The sequence below is a fragment of the Emys orbicularis genome, chromosome 1 (genome assembly GCF_028017835.1).
Source record: "Emys orbicularis isolate rEmyOrb1 chromosome 1, rEmyOrb1.hap1, whole genome shotgun sequence".
In the NCBI taxonomy this organism is placed as follows: Eukaryota; Metazoa; Chordata; order Testudines; family Emydidae; genus Emys; species Emys orbicularis.
The window spans coordinates 99,404,766-99,423,768 of record NC_088683.1 but is presented as its reverse complement, the minus strand read 5'-3'; the positions used below and the strand labels follow the sequence as shown (position 1 = coordinate 99,423,768).

Sequence of the window (19,003 nt, the reverse complement as noted above, 5' to 3'; positions counted from 1 at the left end):
ACTCACCTTCTGGTGTATAGTCCAGGGACCCCACTGTACATGCACCTTGTGCTCTGTAAATGCACCTCATTTATTACCAGAAGTAACTACACTTTAACCATAAATAAATAAAGGCCAAATCAAATGGGGAGACAAGGTGGGTGAGGGACAATATCTTTTATTGGACCAACTTCTGTTGGTGAGCGAGACGAGCTTTAGAAGTTGGTCCAATAAAAGATTTTACCTTATCCATCTTGTCGCTCTAATATCCTGGGGCCAACATGGTTACAACAACACTGCAACAAAGTAAATGGAGTCACCTCAGTGATAATTGTTAGTGGAAATTGCCTCTTAGCTGACAGAGGTTACCTTGATATAGCTCTCCCTTGGTATGGGAGAATTTGATCACTAGTCTGTTATTAGCTGGTGAGGAATAGCCTTCCAGTGGGAGGTCAGTGGTTCCAATCTAGCCTCGGGCCAGTTGAGAATGAAATCTGTTACTATACACAAAAAGAACAGGAGTACTTGTGGCAGGAACAGTATCCCCAATAATGTCACGGCAAACCTGGTGGCTGAACTTCATAACTTTGTCCTCACCCATAACTATTTCACATTTGGGGACAATGTGTACCTTCAAATCAGCGGCATTGCTATGGGTACCCGCATGGCCCCACAGTATGCCAACATTTTTATGGCTGACTTAGAACAACGCTTCCTCAGCTCTTGTCCCCTAACACCCCTCCTCTACTTGCGCTACATTGATGACATCTTCATCATATGGACCCATGGAAAAGAAGCCCTTGAGGAATTCCATCATGATTTCAACAATTTCCACCCCACCATCAACCTCAGCCTGGACCAGTCCACACAAGAGATCCACTTCCTGGACAATACAGTACTAATAAACGATGGCCACATAAACACCACCCTATACCGGAAACCTACTGACCGCTATACTTACCTACATGCCTCCAGCTTTCATCCAGACCACACCACTTGATCCATTGTCTACAGCCAAGTTCTACGATACAATCACATTTGCTCCAACCCCTCAGACAGAGACAAACACCTACAAGATCTCCATCAAGCGTTCTTACAACTACAATACCCACCTGCTGAAGTGAAAAAACAGATTGACAGAGCCAGAAGAGTACCCAGAAGTCACCTACTACAGGACAGGCCCAACAAAGAAAGTAACAGAACGCCACTAGCCGTCACCTTCAGCCCCCAACTAAAACCTCTCCAGCGCATCATGAAGGATCTACAACCTATCCTAAAGGATGATCCCTCACTCTCACAGATCTTGGGAGACAGGCCAGTCCTTGCTTACAGACAGCCCCCAAACCTGAAGCAAATACTCACCAGCAACCACACAACAAAAACACTAACCCAGGAACCTATCCTTGCAACAAAGCCCGTTGCCAACTCTGTCCACATATCTATTCAGGGGATACCATCATAGGACCTAATCACATCAGCCACACTATCAGAGGCTCGTTCACCTGCACATCTACCAATGTCATATATGCCATCGTGTGCCAGCAATGCCCCTCTGCCATGTACATTGGCCAAACCAGACAGTCCCTATGTAAAAGAATAAATGGACACAAATCTGACGTCAAGAATTATAACATTCAAAAACCAGTTGGAGAACACTTCAATCTCCCTGGTCACTCGATTACAGACCTAAAAGTCGCAATATTACAACAAAAAAACTTCAAAAACAGACTCCAATGAGAGACTGCTGAATTGGAATTAATTTGCAAATTGGACACCATTAAATTAGGCTTGAACAAAGACTGGGCGTGGATGGGCCATTACACAAAGTAAAACTATTTCCCCATGCTTATTCACCCTCCCTCCCCCCCCCAGTTCCTCATATCTCCTTGTCAATTGCTGGAAATGGGCCATTTTCATTACCACTACAAACAGGTTTTTTTCTCTCCTGCTGATAAAAGCTCACCTTAACTGATCACTCTCCTTATAGTGTGTATAGTAACACCCATTGTTTCATGTTCTCTGTGTGTATATATATATATATATATATATCTTCCTACTGTATTTTCCACTACATGCATCCGATGAAGTGGGCTGTAGCCCACGAAAGCTTATGCTCAAATAAATTTGTTAGTCTCTAAGGTGCCACAAGTACTCCTGTTCTTTTTGCGGATACAGACTAACACGGCTGCTACTCTGAAACCTGTTACTATACAGTGTCTTTACCTCAGTTTTTAGTGGACAAGTGCTCAGATCACCAAAACTATGTGTTTATTATCCAACTCTGGTCACTGTAATATCTGAGCACCTCTCACCATTAATGAAATTATCCTCCCTACACCCTGGGACTCAGGGAAGGGTTATTATCACCACCATTTTACAAATGGGAAACTGAGGAACAGAGAGACTAAAGATAAACATTTTAAAAGTGCCTAAGGGACTTAGAAGCCTAAGTCCCATTTTCAAAAGAGATTGAGGGCCATATTTTAAAGGCATTTAAGTGCCTATCTGCCTCTCTAGGTGGCTAATACCTTTACAAATCTGGCACTTGGGCACCTAAGGGTAAAATTTTAGAAAACCCCTACATGACTTAGGAGCCTACGTCTTATTGAAAGTAAATGGGATGTGGGCTCCTAGGTACTTAAATTCCTTTTGAAAATGGGACTTAGGCTCCTATGTGATTTGGATGCTTTTGAAAATTGTGCTCCAAGGTCACGTGGAAAGTTTGTGACAGTGGGATTAAACTCAGATGTCCTGACTCCCAGGCCAGTATCTTCAGTACAAGATCATCCATCCTTCCTTCCAGAAAACAATTGCCTCGCCTTTGTTTATGGTCTTCGTAGAGAGGCCAAGTACTGAGTCCAGGCTATGTCTACACTACAACTTATGTTGCACAGGGGTGTGTGAGTAAACCATCTCACTGACATAAGCACCGCTGTGGACAGCCTTATGTCGGGAGGTGGTTTTATTATGCCAATGGGAAAGTTCTCTCCCATCAGCATGGAGCATCTTCACGAGACACACTACTGCGTTGCCACTGCAGTGCTGTATGCGTAGACATTCATCTAATCTAACCAATCTGAGTACCACATTCATCACTGTGGTATCTATGAATAAACCAAGAACACAGACCCAAAAGTAAATCTGACTTCAAAGGAGTTGCACCATCAAGGCTGAATTTGGCCCTGAATTTCCACTTTCCCATGGTGCGGGATGGGGACTGGCTGTTGTGCAGCTCTCCGCAGGTCAGAAATGAGGTACATTGGTAGGATGTCAGGGTAGCGTGTGTGTGTAAACCTGCATTGCTACTATCTATGTTGTACCTGCGCTCAAGATAAATAGCGGACTCTTTCTCCAGGACTGCTGGCCCAGCACTTTTCACTGGTGCTGGAGTTCAATTTAATAAGGAAACTATAATTGATGGACACTGTCCGGTGTTGCACTTTTTTTGTGGCTTTGTCCATGCTACATTTGGATCAGCTTGGGGCCCTTTAGACCTTCATGGCACTTCCAAGGAGTCTTCAGGACTCAGCAGAAAAGGGTCGTGAAGCAACTGGCAATGGCTCTTCTATGCCACAACTCAACTAATCTCACATCTGCAGCAACTTTAGACCACATGACCTAGCTTCCTGGAATAAAGGTCCAGTTATCTTCAGAACTTATGCTGAGCACTTCCTGCCACAGCACATCACACATTCACACCCCAGAGTGGCTGCTGTCTCACTTCTAGCAGCTTACATGCTTGAAAACCATTCGCATTTTCAGAAGTGGGAAAATATTTAGTCGGCCAAGTGATTCTCGGTGGCCTGCGGCAGTTTTGCTGCCAGCGATACTTCCTGAGTCGATCTGGAGAGGATCATAGTGACTCGGTTCTAAAATACAATTTACGTTACTTCCACCCTCCCTATCACTGTCTGTGACTGAGGGTTAATTCCCCTGAAATGTCTTCCCCTTCCCCTGAAGCTGCTATCCAATTACCCAGCTGTCTGTGACTGGAAACTATTCCTCCTTTCTACTCCCTGAGCCCAGTGCTCCAGCACCCAACTGTCTGTGAATGAGGGTTCATCCCCCTGAAGCTGCTATCTGATCCCTACATTTGCTATCCAAAGGGTCTAATTCAAAGCCCATTGAAGTCAATGGGAGTCTTGACATTCTTTTAATAGAGTCATAGAGTATAAGGCAGCCAGAAGGGAGCACAATTAATCTGACCTCCTGTATAGCCACTAACATCAGCCACACCCTCACATTAAACCCAACAACTGAAATTAGATCAAAGGATTTCAGCCCACAGGAGACTAGCTTTGGATCAGGCCCAACGACTGAACTATCTATGAGTGAAGGGTAATCCCCTAAAATACCCCCTTCTGCTCCCTGAGCCTAATCTACCAATGCCCAACAATCTTTGGCTAAAGGCAAATCCCCTTTCTGTCCCCTGAACTCATTGTCTAGGCAGCAGACTATCTGTGACCAAGAGCTAACCCCCTCACGCCCTCTTCCTGATCCCTGAACTGTGATCAAGAACTCACTTCCATCCAACCAGTAGCGTTGGTTAATATCCAAGTTCCCCTACCAAATGGCAATGAAAAACGTGCTATTTTGACACTGCATTGATTTTTATTTTATTGACAAAAAGGCAGGTTTTTTTGTTACTTGTTTTAGCAGCAAGAATGATTAAGAAGCTTATGAAGAAATACCTAGGAACCGCGATGGGATTACTGGCCATCTAAACTAGCATCCAGCCTGGCAGTGCTTACTCTTTATGGTGCATCTTGAGAGCTTCCAATAGCACAGTAAATACACTGGGTGGCCTTGTCCTCACTCAGCTGGGAAGCAGTTATCCCTTCTTTATCCCCAGTCTCTGAGATGGTGGGATGACAGGCATCCTGAGACATGTGCAGTGGCTTGGAGAAAGTGATACAGGAAAGGGTTGGCTCCCTGAAACCTCTCAATGCTAATCAGGCCAGGCTCCATCCTATTGCAGTATCAGCAGCACTTTCATGGACAAAATCAAACCCATTGGACACCCACTTATCTGACAAGCAAAGCGTTCAATTTAATAACTCAGGAGAATGAAAACTGGGGGAATAATTTTGGTGCTGGAACATGAGTACCAGGACAAAGGGGGAAACTCAACACTAGTGTGGAAATGGGGAACAGTGAACTAAATGTGGGTGAATCTCGGAAGGTTTACAGAAGCGTCCTAAAGGTTTGGATATGTTCCTCAAAAGTTTGGATGCTTATCCAAATTTCTTTGGTTTGGAAATCTCATGTGAGAGAGCTCAGGTCTTTTTAGCATGAGGTTGGTATTTCCCATGTCTAGACAGGTCTGGAAAGATGTCAAGAAAAAGATACAATAGATACAAAGGATGGTCAGAGGGATGGATGGACAGATACCATGGAACCAACATCAACAGTCTTCCCTCTATCCCCAACCTCCCCGGATTATTTCAGCACTTCTGCCCCAAATCAGTAAATATGGAGGCACTACAAAATGCTATCCAAAAATTTTTTTGAGCCAAATAAATGGACCGAGTTTTGGTTTTAGGCAACGGTGATGATCTGAAGTCATTTATCTGGAGCTGATTTATCTGCCTTTACTGCTAATTGGGCAATGATTCCCCTCAAGCAAAGGAAGGAATGGGGATTACCAATTAGATGATTTCCACTTACTACAGGATGTGGGATGGACTCTTCTGCAATTATCTTATCACAGTCGAATGACAGGGTTTTGGTCTGTAGGGCAAAGAGGCTTTTGATTTCATGAAAAGATTGCAGCAAGAATGGGAAATGTTGTGCTCTATTTTATTGCTAGCATCTCACTTGCTTCCCCACACCCCATAAGATGGGGGAATTTTCCCCAGTATTTTTTTGCTGATAGTAGGGACTGTTTTTTTTATCACATCCCTTGACTCATTTCTGGCTTTGAATTGTCTTTGAAGACCCAAGCCCAAACCCAGATATCTGGTTGGGACCAAGCTCATTAGAACATTCACTTCACACAGACTGGAGTGGGAAGGATGCAGGAAATGAACTAAACCCTGGGCCAATCAGTAAGGACCACCCTTAACACCTTCCATCACCTCCATCCTCAGCAGCCCCCAGCACTCACTAGCAGTTCACCACCTCCACCTTCTCAAGTATTTCTATTCCCCGGTAGATGCTTGCATGCCCTGTAAATTGGTACTTGAGGGATGGAAAGTTTGGCTGCTCAGCCTCAGAGTTTGGTACTATCTTCACGCCGAGTTGCAGAGCAATCCAATTTCTCTTTCTCCATTTGCTCTATGTACTTTAATAGTTGTAATGCCCCTTTCTGACTTTCTCAATTTCATCTCTATCCATTTGTCTACCCATTCATCTATCTAGTTCTCCTTCCATGGTATCCATCCAGCCACAGTATCTACCAAGCTGTCAGCTTATCCATGGTGTTGTCTGTACCACGGAATCCATCCATGCACACATCTCTCCTCCTGAGCATCCTTTTACTTAGGTTTTCATCCCTTCATACATTCACCCATCCCCAATCCAAAGCTGACCTATTAGGGCCTTTACTTTCCCTTCAGGTTGTAGGTTTGGATCATGCTCATTCCATGTGCCACCAAAGGTCCCATTCCCTTGCAACAGTGAAAAATACAAGGGTCTCTCTCTCCATGCTACTCAAAAGATAAGTCCCATTGGGTTTGTTAAAACTAATGTTCAACTTCTTGTTCTCTCAGACAGTTTGTCTGTTTGTCCATCTCTCCCTCCAGAGAAGGCCTTAAGCTCAGAAGGTTCTTGAGGCAGATCTTAGACCGAATGATGGTTGTATTGGCTTTGGAGCTCACTCAAAGATAGGTAGGCCCCAGTGTTTGGGACCTGGCTGGAGGAAGCAGTCCTGTGGAGATCATCAGCTTGACCTTGCCTCAGAGGCATGGGCTGGGAAAACGAAGAGCTTGCATCTGCCATAGTAGTAGTGGAACTGATTTGAGGGTCTGCGTCCTCAGCCTCTTCTGTGGTTTGAATGGTATCGTTGTCATGCAGCCCTGGGATATCTGAGAAGACCATGCCAGGCTTCTGTTGGGATTCAGAGAGCTGTAAAACTGTGACATTTCCATTCACCTTCTCATCCTGCTCCAATACCAATGCTGGGGAGGAGCTCTCGGGTGACAGAAGAGCCTCAGGAAGTGCCCCAAGCCCATTGGTTGTGCTCTGTATCTCTCCCACAAAAGAACTGTTCTGGAAACCTTGGTTTGCTTCGATGCAATGAAGAAATCCGGAGGAGAAGAGTGGCAGGTCGTCCTCCAGCATGCAGAGATCTGGGGAGGGGAGTGCTCCATAGGAATCACCATCTTCACTGCCACTGCTCTTCCGGGCGAAGGGCTCGTAGGTGAAATACACCTGGCAGGGCTCAATCTCATAGGAGTCAGGGAGGTGGAAAAAGAAGTAGCCTTGGTTGGTGAAGCAGCTGGTCAGTGAGTGCCCGCTGGTTTCTGGGGGGGCACCAGAGGTGAGAAAGGCCTTGGGAAGGAGGAGCTGGGAGTCCTGTTTCTCCTTCTGAATTATCTCTAGCTCTGAGATTTCTGGGGAGATACTGCTCACGCTGAAGAGAGACGTGGAAAATGGAGAGGAGAGCCACTTCTAAAGGGGAAGGGGGGGAAACACAGAAGAGATATTGTTATGTTCAAAGTGGCAGCAGTATAACATTCTCACAACAGAGACAGAGGCCTAGGGTCTCTTTTCCTTCATGCCCATGATGAATACACTCCAGACATCTCCCATACAGAATATACGCCCTTATCATCGCTCCTCTGGGATCTCCATAGGGAATAGGTCCCTGGGGATCCCTCACCAGGCTCAGAGCCGTTTTAAAATAAGGAGCCAGCCTCAAGAGCTTTCCCTGTGTGATCTCCATAAGGAAAGGGAGGAAGAAAGAGAAAGGGATCTCGCGATAGAGAAAGAGAGAGGAGTTGAAGGGAGAGAGAGGGAGAACATGACAAATGGCAGGAGGAGGGGCTAGAGGAAGCGAAGAAGAAGGCAGAGAGGCAGGGTGGGATGGACTCCAAGAGGCTTGAACTCTATACTCCTGTGTGCTCTCTCAGCCCTTCCTGTCAGCAGAGCAGAGGTCTGAGGTTTGGTGGTTTGCACTTTCTCAGTTCTCTAATTAGAGATGGAGCAGAAGTGGCAGCTTAGAAAGGTCAAAAATAAAACTAAAGCAAATCCCCCAGCAGCAGCCAGTGCTGGAGGGTCCAGTGATGCACACACTAGATCTGGGAGCTGGACGTCCTTCCCATCCATCTGCAGCATGAGGGAGGCAGCCAGTCCTCTCTTTCTTTCCCAGCTCGTCCTTCTCTGACCCCCTCCCACGAACAGCCCACCTTCCCCTGGTCCCCGTACCTGAACGTCGCCTCTGTGCACAGTGCTCAGCGGGGGAAAGAACTTGTCTGGGTCTGGAATGTAAATCTTCAGCACCTTCTTAAGCCTTCACCAGAGAGAGAGAGAGAAGTGAACGTGATGTGGAGACCTGTGGTCTTCCAGGGGCCTGACCCTCCGTCCCTGGCACCAGTGTCAATGAAGAGTAACTCCACTAAAGTCACTGGAGTTATGCTGGTGTAAAAGTGGTGTAAGTAAGGGAGAACCAAGCCCCAGGGCTCTTTATCCCCCATCCCCCACCAGTAGCCTGAGAAAATCTCCACATTTGCTGATGGATGTATTGGGGACACAGAAACTGAGAGAGAAAATGGCATTGCAAAAGCTATTTCCCTCAGCCCTATCCCCAGAGCTGATAATGCCGCCATTCACCAGCATCCTTGCCTGCCTCTCCCTGTTGCCCAGGCCTGTCCATTCCTTTCATTAGCTGCCAAGCTGGGAGAGACGCCATCTTTGCTCCAAATTGCTGGCATGGTTTCCAAGGCCTGTTGCCATGAGCTGATTGTGCCTCACTTGGTTGCCATCACAGTGATGCAGAGATTGCAGTGCCCTCATGAAATGGCAGCATGAGATGGCAATGCCACAGTCTCCATGCCCTGTCATCAGGATGCAGCATGGCAGTGTTGTATGGCATTCACACTGCAGCACCACTTCATGATGCCTTATATCATCATGACGTAAGAAGCTACACTGGTATTGCCAGACCATACCAGAGCCAAGTCATCTGGTCTACTTTTCCTGTCTCTCAAGGTGGCCAATACCAAATCCTTCAGATGCCTAAAGGTCTCCTAATGCACCTTTACTGGGCAATAATCTATGGTGAGGGAAATTCCTCCTGACCCCTGTGCTCTGAAGCAGGAGAATTTGATAGTCCTTGTACATTTATACTAGCTTGCATCACTGCAGATGCTATTTTCCTTCCTGCACGTCTAATCCTTTTCTGTACAGCATTATCCTGCATCATTGAGTTCCACAGGTTAATTATACATCGAGGGACGAGGATTAGCTGTGTTTATATGTGTTGTAAATGGAGTGCTCCCTTGCCCTCGCATTATGACACAGGGCAAACAGGAGAGGCCAGTTGGCTTTCTCTATTCCCATAATCATTTTACATACTCCTATAATCTCTCCTCCTCTACAAATGAAATAGTCCCCCTCTGTAATCCATCTTTATATGGAAACACCTCCCCCCTCTGATATTTAGATTGCTTTTCTCTGTGCCTTTTCTATTCTGCTGTGTCCCTTTCTGAAATGAGGTGACTAAATCTGAAGCCACTTTCAATTTCCATGATGCTGTCAGGCTATTCTCTATATTATTGTACCGGGTGCCCTCGTGCGGCACGTTCAGCATTGATTAAGAACAATATTAGGACAAAAATGATGGGCAGGAAGAGGTTTAAATCAGCATCCCACCAAAATATTGTAGAACTATCCTGACTGCAGGGGCCTGTCCCATGACCTATAATCAGAGGGTGAAATCCAAACCTTATGCAGTGGGCCTCTTTAGCCCTGCTCATGTCCCACTTTAGCCCTGTTTTGAGAGATTAAGAGGTGCATAGGCCTTGTTCTGGTTCCTCTACACAAAGATGAATTTCAGCTAGAGGGTCAGATTTCTAAAGATATTTAGGCACCTAACTCCTGTTGATTTCAATGTGAATTCCTTTAAAAATCTGGCCCAAAGAGAGAGTGTCCTGTGGCTATTTTGAGCTTGGTGATGTTATGACATCACGCTGTGTCACAGTATCTCAACATCATAGTGCAAACACTGAATTCCCTCAACATCAGGCCGTCCCTTGGGACAATGCCAGTAGCAACCCAGAGAGGCGGAATGACTCCGCTCCAAATCAGACTAAGGGACTCTGGCCTCATCTGAGAGAAAGAAAATGAGGACAGAAAGACACACTGGGCCTGGGACAGGACTGGAGAGGACCATTCATGTCCCTTTTACCTTTTCAATGGCTGTGAGGTGATGATCAAGACAATGATGACAACGAAGACGATGGTGCAGATGGTCCCCACAAGGGCTGGCATCGTAAGCTGGAGGTCCCCCAGGGGAAGTTCTGCAAGAGGAGAGAGAGAGTTACTAGAAAGTGACAGCCAGAACAGAGGAAGTGGGAACCCCAGTCACTCCAGTTGGGTTTTATTTCACTTCTGAACAAAGAGGTTTGAGATCCCGGTCAGATAAGTGGGTGACTGGCCACACAAGTCTGCCAGCCAGCATGCCTTTGTGATCAGGAACAGATCTGAACCCCCCCTCCCCAGCCTTGCCAATGCACCTCACAGCTCACCTACAGCCTCTCTCTGCTTTTCCTGTCCTGACTGCAATGACCATGCACTTCATCCCTGACCTGCCGCCCCCCTGCTATTCCCTCTCCTACACAGCTCTGCAAATGCACCTCAGCTCCATCCTGCCCCACTCCTGTTACTCTTCATCTTGTGTCCCCTCTGCCAGTGCACCTCATTTTGGACCTGCCGAGCCCCTTGGAAGAGGGGGAAGGATGCAGAGGAGAGAAGAGGGAGAGGAAAGAGAGGAACAGTGGGACACCTTCGGAGAAGCTTCTCCCTCATGTCCTTGAGATGTTACTAAGATCCCTTTGTTTCCTCCACCTCAGGTAACTTTGGCTCCCAGTTGCCACAACAACTGGTTGTAGCTGAATCCTTTTCACTGACATCATATGCTATCAAAGTTTGATTGCCACAGCAACACACTGCCCCTTCTAAACATAGCTGCTCTGTTTATATCACTACCTGCCTCATCGTGGGGGGACCCACGCGCTGCCTACTTCCTGTGAAAAAACTAAAATTAAAAGGAGCCGAGGACTCACCAGACACCCCTGCTGGAGATGGTATTTGCCAAGGCTGCAGGCTGCACAGGCTTCTGACTGGCCTGGACAGCTAGCCCTGTTCTGCACTGCCTACGGGGGAGTCCTGGGGTAACATTTTGCAGAAGCTGTTTAGACAGCTAACTCCCATTAATTTCAATAGGCGTTAGGCACCTAAGGACATTTAAACATCTGGCCCCACGGCACTTCGGAGCCTAGGTCCCGTTGATTTTCTGTGAGCCTTAAGCCCGAAGGGCCCAAGTCACTTTTGGGACGTAAGCTCCTAAGTTACAGGGGCCCTCTGGAAAGTGTTTCCCAGGCCTCTTGCTCCCCTGGTCAGGGAGTTGCTCTGCTGCACTTAGGGAGGGGGCCCCCACTGGAGTCTGTGACTGGAATCCTGGCCCGACTCCCATTGACTTCAATGGGGCCAGGCCTTCACTCTGGGGCTCTTGTCCTTTGGACCAGCAGGCCCTGCTCACCTGACCTGGATCTAGGATTACAGGAAAGGCTCCTCTCAAGCTATTTCCAGTCTTTCTATTGTACTTTGATTTGTGCATCCCTCCACTCCCCTACTTTTCCTGCTCCCACATAACTCCAGCCCTTGTTCTCCCCTTTCTCCTGAACCTCTCCCCCAGGGCCAGATTTAGGGACAGGCGACCCAGGTGACCACCTGGGGTGCCGGGTTTGGGGTGCTGTTTTTGTTGTTAGCGACAAAAGAGAAAATAGAATGTTTGAAGTAAAATGTTTCAGGTATTCCGGATGGGGATTCATTTTTGACTAACCCCCTAGAATGTTCTGGACCTTCATAAAATTTCATGGAACATTCCAGACTTTCTGAGAACTACATTTTCCTTGAACATCCTAGAATGTTGTCAGCCATGCCCTCGTGGATATGTAAGGGGCGGGGCGTTGCCAGTCAGTCAGTGAGATATAAGAACAAAGGGAAGTAATGTGAGAGCCCAGCTGCGATATTGTGAACCTTGTTTTATTGTGTAATTGTGAAAGTCTACTTCTGTTTTAAGACTTGAAGAGAGTAAGTAGCAACTAATAATGGACATATTTAATGAAACACCAGAGATATCTATCGAACGCCTATCTATAGGAGTTATAATATAAAAGAATATACTGTTACTTCTTTTGAACTAAAGGACTAGAGTTAACATTCTAAGGCTGTCACCTACTGTAATACTATTTAATACTGCCCCACGCAGTGTTGGTGCACAGTTCAATTTCTTGATGTTAGTACACTTCAGTTATTCTTAAAATTAAAAAGTTTCTATAAGCTCAGAGGAAATTAATGTTTTTATTTGCTTATATATGGCATGAATAAATACAGATTTATAGATCCTAGCTTGCAAATTTATCGTCTTATATGCCAGCGATAAATCATGCAGGCAAATCGTACATCAAAGTTGTGATATGCCCTACACATTCAATAAAAAATAAGGTATTCAAAGGTTTAACAAAGGGGCGGGGGGTGCGCCGAAGACGCCTCTTGCCTGGGGCACCATTTGGACTAGGGCTGGCCCTGCTGTCTCCTCACCTATCTCCAAGCCCTGGCCTACCCACTCCTCTGAGTCTCATTACCTGAATATCCAAGATTCACATCACTACGATCTGTCCTCCATGTGAGCGTCTTGCTCCAGTTGCTCCACAAACCATAATGCTTTGGCTTCACGCGAACTTCAGCCTCATACTCTGAGTCAGGCGAAAGGTTCTCAATCCTCACCCATTCCTGGTCCTGCTTGATAGGGAGGAGCATGGCAGTCTGGGATGGAGTAAAAGTTACAGAGTGATTGCTATGTTCTCCCACACACAGTCCAAACCATCACACCTCTCGGCTGTCCAATTAGAGCAGAGTTGGCTCTGGGACTCTCACAGCCAGCATATCCGTTATCCAATGCTGTACCAGGAGGGCACCCCTTGCCCACATCATAACCCCTCTGCTCCACAGTGGGAGGAGGCCCGTTCTACCTTTTTCATCTCCTCAGTCTTCTCTGTCCCATACTGGGAGGACACCATTCTGATGCCTCTCATCCCAGCACTGGGCAGACTAGAACTTCCCTTTGCTTCCCTGCCATCACCATATGCTGGCAGCGGATGATGCAGATAAAGCTGAAGTAAGAGTCACTGCCCCCTTTGGCCTCTCCTCTGAGGCAATGGCATTGCAGCCATCTGGGGAAGGGTCTAGAGCACAAGCGGGAATAGCAGGCTCTTTGCAGTAAGGCGGCTCTGCCTCCTCCACAAGTTACAGGCCTGAGGCCCATCAGCAGGAGAAGCTAGTCTGGGATCCTGCACTCACCTCCTGGGGCTTTGAGCGATCTCTGCACCACACTTCAAACTCCCGTTTATTTTTTAAGTAGTGAGAGGAAATAGGAATTCTCCAAGTTAAGTTGCAGCTGGAGTCACTGGTGTTTACCACTTGGAGGTTGTCAGGTGGTCTCAGCTGTACTGGGAAGAGAAGAGTGAGAGAGGCGCTGGGATACACACCCTGGGAAACAGAAGCAAAGGCTACAATAGCAGTTTGCGCTCTCTTTCTGTTATGTGGCTTCACTGGCAGACACCCCTCTCCGGGGATGTGCTCTGGGCCGTTCCACTGGGTGTGCGCATCTGTGAACCCGCCCCAATCATTTGTCCCGAACAATTCATTTTGTGAATATTGCCTCTTTTCCTGTTCCCCAGGGCACTCTGCTTCTGCCCCCATTGAAATCAATGGCAAAATTCCCAATGACGTTAGTGGAGCAGGATCAGAGTCAAGCAATCTGTAGTCTTGATAGGATTTTTTTCCCCATTAAGTACAGAGGGCCAGTTGCTCAGCTGGGGTAAATGGGCACTGCCCCTCTGCAGTCAGTAGCACTGCATAGATTTACACCAGCAAAGGATCTAGCTCAACTGTTGCCACCAAAGGACACAGCTTGAACAGCCAAAGCTCTTCTCCCTAGATCAGTGCACCCAGGCTGGGGGCAGAGGGTAGTTGGTACCAAGCAGTATGTCAGAGCCAATGCTCAGGGAAGCTGCAGTGCCATGCTGGAAGCAACAGGAGGGGGCATGGCGAATCTGTGGCATGGCGTGACCGAGTGAGCATACAGTTGCAGTGGGGCAGGGAGACGAGGCAAGCCTGAGATCAGGCATGGGGTAAATAGAAGGATGCCCGGGGAGGACAAGGTGGCACAGGGGACAGATCTAACCACAGATTGAAGCCTTGGGGGATCAAACACTGATTAACACTCACTGTTGTCCCACAGTCCGAATTTCTGCTGTTGTATCACAGTTGTCCCGTTTTCCCCAGCTTGGCAGGACACAGTCAGGCGAAGTGAGTCTACAACCGTGAAGACCTGACACTGCAGGGAAATTTGCTATTAGCATTACTAGTCACCCCACTATGTATCGTTCACATTTCTAAGGCCTCTATCGTCACAGGCTACGTTAATGCACGACCATCACTCCTCCAGCCCTAAGAATCTCAAAGTGCTTTTCACATCTTAATAAGCAGGGCAGTGTTAGATTAGCCCCATTGGGGAACCCGAGGGACAGAGATTAGATGAGTTACATATTCAAGAAGTGTTATCTCTTTTTCCACAAGGGGTGGAGCGTAAAGCAGATTGAAGCTGGCTAGGGGTAGCAGGGGCTGCTCCTTAAGTACCATCCGTCTTGCAGGACGGGATAATCAGGTTGCGTCACAGCGTCTCTGCCTTTATGCCACGACAACGCAGCCTCAGAGAGCATTACCCTGTGAGTACACACGGTCAGCGCCTGAGGAGGTTGGGTTGGCATGCCTGACATAACTCTGTGGGCACCGTAATTGTCCGGTGACCTCAGGCTGCAGGGCTCTGGACTGACCCATGGAAACAGGCACTGGGGCCTGCGTAGTTCTTGATGGGCTGTGCCTGGTGATGCAAGGAAGGGAGCTAAATACACTGTAATATTAGAGTGTCACCTCCTGGGGTTTGTAACAGATTGGCTGGGATAGTGACTGGATACTGACCTCTGTCAGGGGCCAGAGTATTAACCCCTTGGAACCCTGCCCCAAGTCAGGGGTCTGGAACCAGGAAATAAAGTTTTATCTCGTAGCAGCACTTCTGTGTGTCACACTGTTATTACAGTGATAACCCATATACCACCCCCAGCCAGCACATTTCAGTTGGGTTACCTACATCAATGTCTTTATCGAAGGCTAGTTCACATCTCCTGGGTGCCATGCTAGGAAATTCACAACTCCTTGTTAGATTCCTGTCAGAGAGAAGACCAGAATACTGCTGAGCTGGAGGGGCTTGTATGCATGTAATTATTTATTTAGATTTGAAATCATCACACACACCCATCCAAGGCATTAGGCACCCAGACATCCTTGCTACTACAATACAACGAAATCCCAGCAGCATTAAACTAATGGTAACAGGAGCTCAGCCAGCCACCTACAGAGACCCTTCACTGATGTGGGGAGCACACGCTCAGCCCCTCTCCAAAACCCATCTCAAACAGATGTCTTTGACAGTGTGCCCAGAAAGTCATCAGATTCCAAATATTATGGACCAGGCAGGAGGGCAAGTTGCAGAGTCCTGGTGCTCTCACAGGCAAAACCCTGCCAGTCACCCACTCTGTTTTATTCCCAGCACCGCTGTGGCAGCTGCTGCAAGAGGAACTGCCTCCTGCATCCCTCCCCAGTGCTGCTGGGAGCACCGAGAAGGTGAACCACATTGTCCCTCCTACACACCCCGCAAGGCACTACTGCAAGAGGAGGGGAGGAGATGGAGTCAAACTGCTGCTCTACTCAGTGGGAGTCCTCTAGCCACTGCCACCTGGCTCTCTCCCCACTGGTGCTGGCCTGCCCAGTCCCACACCCAGCTCAGAGTTCAAAGACCTAGTACTGGGCAGGTGCCTGGAGCCCATTTGCTCTGACCCACCGTCCCCATGCAAGGGAAACCTGCTCTGCTTTCCACCCCACACATCAGCCATGGCGAACCCACTACTACGGTGGACACACCCACGCTGTCTCAGGGAAGCCACCAGCAGTCAGTGGAGACCCACCAACCACAAGAACCAAAGCAGACCTATTCCTCAAATGAGCACCCACCTAACCACCAAAGGGGGGCTGGCTCCTCACCTGACCAACAATCCCATAGCTATAGACCACCGAGCCCCTGCCAGCCACCCAGGGCAGTGCAAAACAGGTAATGGAGGTGATAGGGAAGGGTAAGCATGGTGAAGTGAGAAGGGTGGAAGGGTTAGTGGATATTATTGTGGGGGGGAGAATATTTTACCCAGGTAATGCCACATGTTGCTGCCTGAGGTAGAACATCTATGAGGGAGCCCATCCCTTCACTACAAGAGTCTAGTGGCCCATTAAAACTATACCTCTCTCTTGGCAAACCGGCAAGACCCCAGTCCAGTTATTAGTGTCCCTTACTCTAGTCCAGGGGTCGGCAACCTTTCAGAAGTGGTGTGCCGAGTCTTCATTTATTCACTCTAATTTAAGGTTTCGCGTGCCAGTATTACATTTTAATGTTTTTAGAAGGTCTCTTTCTATAAGTCTATAATATATAACTAAACTATTGTTGTATGTAAAGAAAATAAGGTTTTTAAAATGTTTAAGAAGCTTCATTTAAAATTAAATTAAAATGCAGAGCCCCTCGGACCGGTGGCCTACCCCTGCTCTATGGCCTGGGAACAGGACATCCCACAAAGAGTCGAGCTCTTTGGAAAATGAATCAATTACAGAAACAGGAAGGAGAAGAAGAACTCCAGCTGGATTTCCACTGAAAAGAGGAGTGACACTTGAGTAGCTGGCCTAGGTCTTAGTTAGCCTAGGGGTGGGAGAAGGGAAGAGGCCCCAGAGAGCCAGCTCCTCAGCATGTGTCAATCCGTGCAGCTCCATTGCAATCAATCCCGCTACTCCAGCTGAGGATCTGGCCCTACATTTATTACATCCAAGGAAACTGTTCTTTTTGTGCAGAATCAAAGGTAGCCATGATGACAATTAGAGCCTGACATTCACTGGCTTTGCTAAATAATTTCAGCCACGTACCTCTCATCAGTGTCATGAAAAACGTCCAGTCGGCACGGTGCTGCTGTGCGATTCCTGTCTGGAGTCCAGGTGCAAAAGACAGTCGCCCGCGAGTCATAAAAACAAGTTAGATTTGAGGGTCCTGTGAATGGAGAAAAGATGCCATTACATCAATCCTGTCATGACAAAGCCATTAAGCCTTAATGATCATTTCATCCAGTTCCATGCAGTGCCCAATTCATAGGCTGGCTAGTGCCCTGAAGAAACATCCAAGGAACATCTCCAAACAAGAATGGAAGAAATCTATGGCCCTTCTCACTTCTTCAATGCCCCAAAATGAAGAACTCCCAATAGGAACTTGTATATTGTGTCACTCTTGCGCTGCTTTGCTTTAGTGCTTCCTGCCCTGTTGCAAGACATGGACAAACCTTCAAATTGCAATGAACTTCCCATATCACATAAGGATAAATAGTGTCCCCACCTGCACACCTCCCTAATTCTCCTGCTGGGACACAGGGGGATGCTTTCTTACCCTGAGTGATTCTTGATGCCAGTGAAACATCTAAAAGGATGGACAGCCAGAGGCAAAGCAGAAGGGGAGGAGAAGGCTTCATCCCTGCCGTACACAGGAGGGGCCCACACTGGAAGAGAGAAGAAGACACACACCCCCAGCACAGGTGAGGATGACAAAGTTCCACACTTCTCTGTGGAGGTGGTCCCTGCAGTAATCTTCTCCCTTGGTGCTATTACCAGGAGTCTGAGGCACTTCCAAGGTCTGCCCCCAACTGAAGCTCTACATACACCACAAGCTGCCCACGCCTGATGCCCAGATGAAATCCCACTCAACAGATTGCAACCATCTCCATAATCTGACCTGTCTCCTTCCTTGTGTGCTTTGCTCAGCAGTGAAACACTTTGCAATGCTAGCATTTAAATTGAAAACAAAGTCAATGCCTTCTTGAAATGAATATGAGAGCACACCACTCAGAGCTGTTGTTTCAGGGAGGCTGCTGACTCAGGCAGACAGTACTGCTGGAGTCACACCCAGTTTACATTATGAAGGGGTTTCTTTTCAACCCTAAGTGCTAGCGACTTCAGAGAGTGCTTGTAGTTAATTAGCTGTGGGGTCACGGGCCTTGTGGGTGTTGGGGGGTGTTAGTGGAGGGGCTAGGGATTAGTCGACAGAGTCTGAAGAACCTGACTGGGACAGGGAAAATTAGGATCATAGAAAGGATTTCATGTTCGGTAGATCTAGGTTTCAGCATACTCACACACCCCAGTCTCCATGTTTGGACAGTCCTGAGCTACACCCCACACATGGCTCCAAGGATGGGCCCCATCCAGCCCTGCCTTGGAAGGAGAATTCGCTCTCCATATCACTACAGTCCCAGGCTTCACCCACACTCATGCAGCTCCTCCAGTGGCACCTCGTTTTGCCCAGGCTGGTGGTGGGGAAATAGGCTTCTCTGTGCTCGAAAGAGAAGCCCTGGGTTTGTTGTACAAAACGAGACGGGGTCTTGAGCAAACCCTGGACCTTGTGGGAGGGGGCAGGACCTGCGATGGCTTGCCAGAGGGCTGCCATGGGGCATGGTCAGATTCCAGTTCTGATAAAAGATTTCAGTTCAGAGAAAGAGAGCAAACAAACAACAACCGTCCTGTTCTTGGGAGATGTGGGGCACGATGAGAGAAGGAGGGATGTGGAAACAGAGAGAGAGAGACGGAGATAAATAAACGATTAGACCTTGCCAACAGCTAGAAAAATGTGTCAGATTGAAACTCCTTCCAAGAAGCTTCTCAG

General features: G+C 47.6%; 1 protein-coding gene across 1 annotated transcript; it reads right to left on the bottom strand.

Annotated features, from left to right (window-relative positions):
- Positions 1–6,759: 6,759 nt before the first annotated feature.
- Positions 6,760–18,135, bottom strand: IL2RB (interleukin 2 receptor subunit beta). Its single transcript, XM_065423812.1, is given in 10 exon segments — positions 6,760–7,590; positions 8,347–8,431; positions 10,328–10,439; positions 12,789–12,969; positions 13,504–13,652; positions 14,434–14,542; positions 15,356–15,431; positions 17,227–17,347; positions 17,738–17,873; positions 17,875–18,135. Coding segments are annotated over 10 exon segments (2,061 nt in total).
- Between the last annotated feature and the right edge of the window lie 868 nt (positions 18,136–19,003).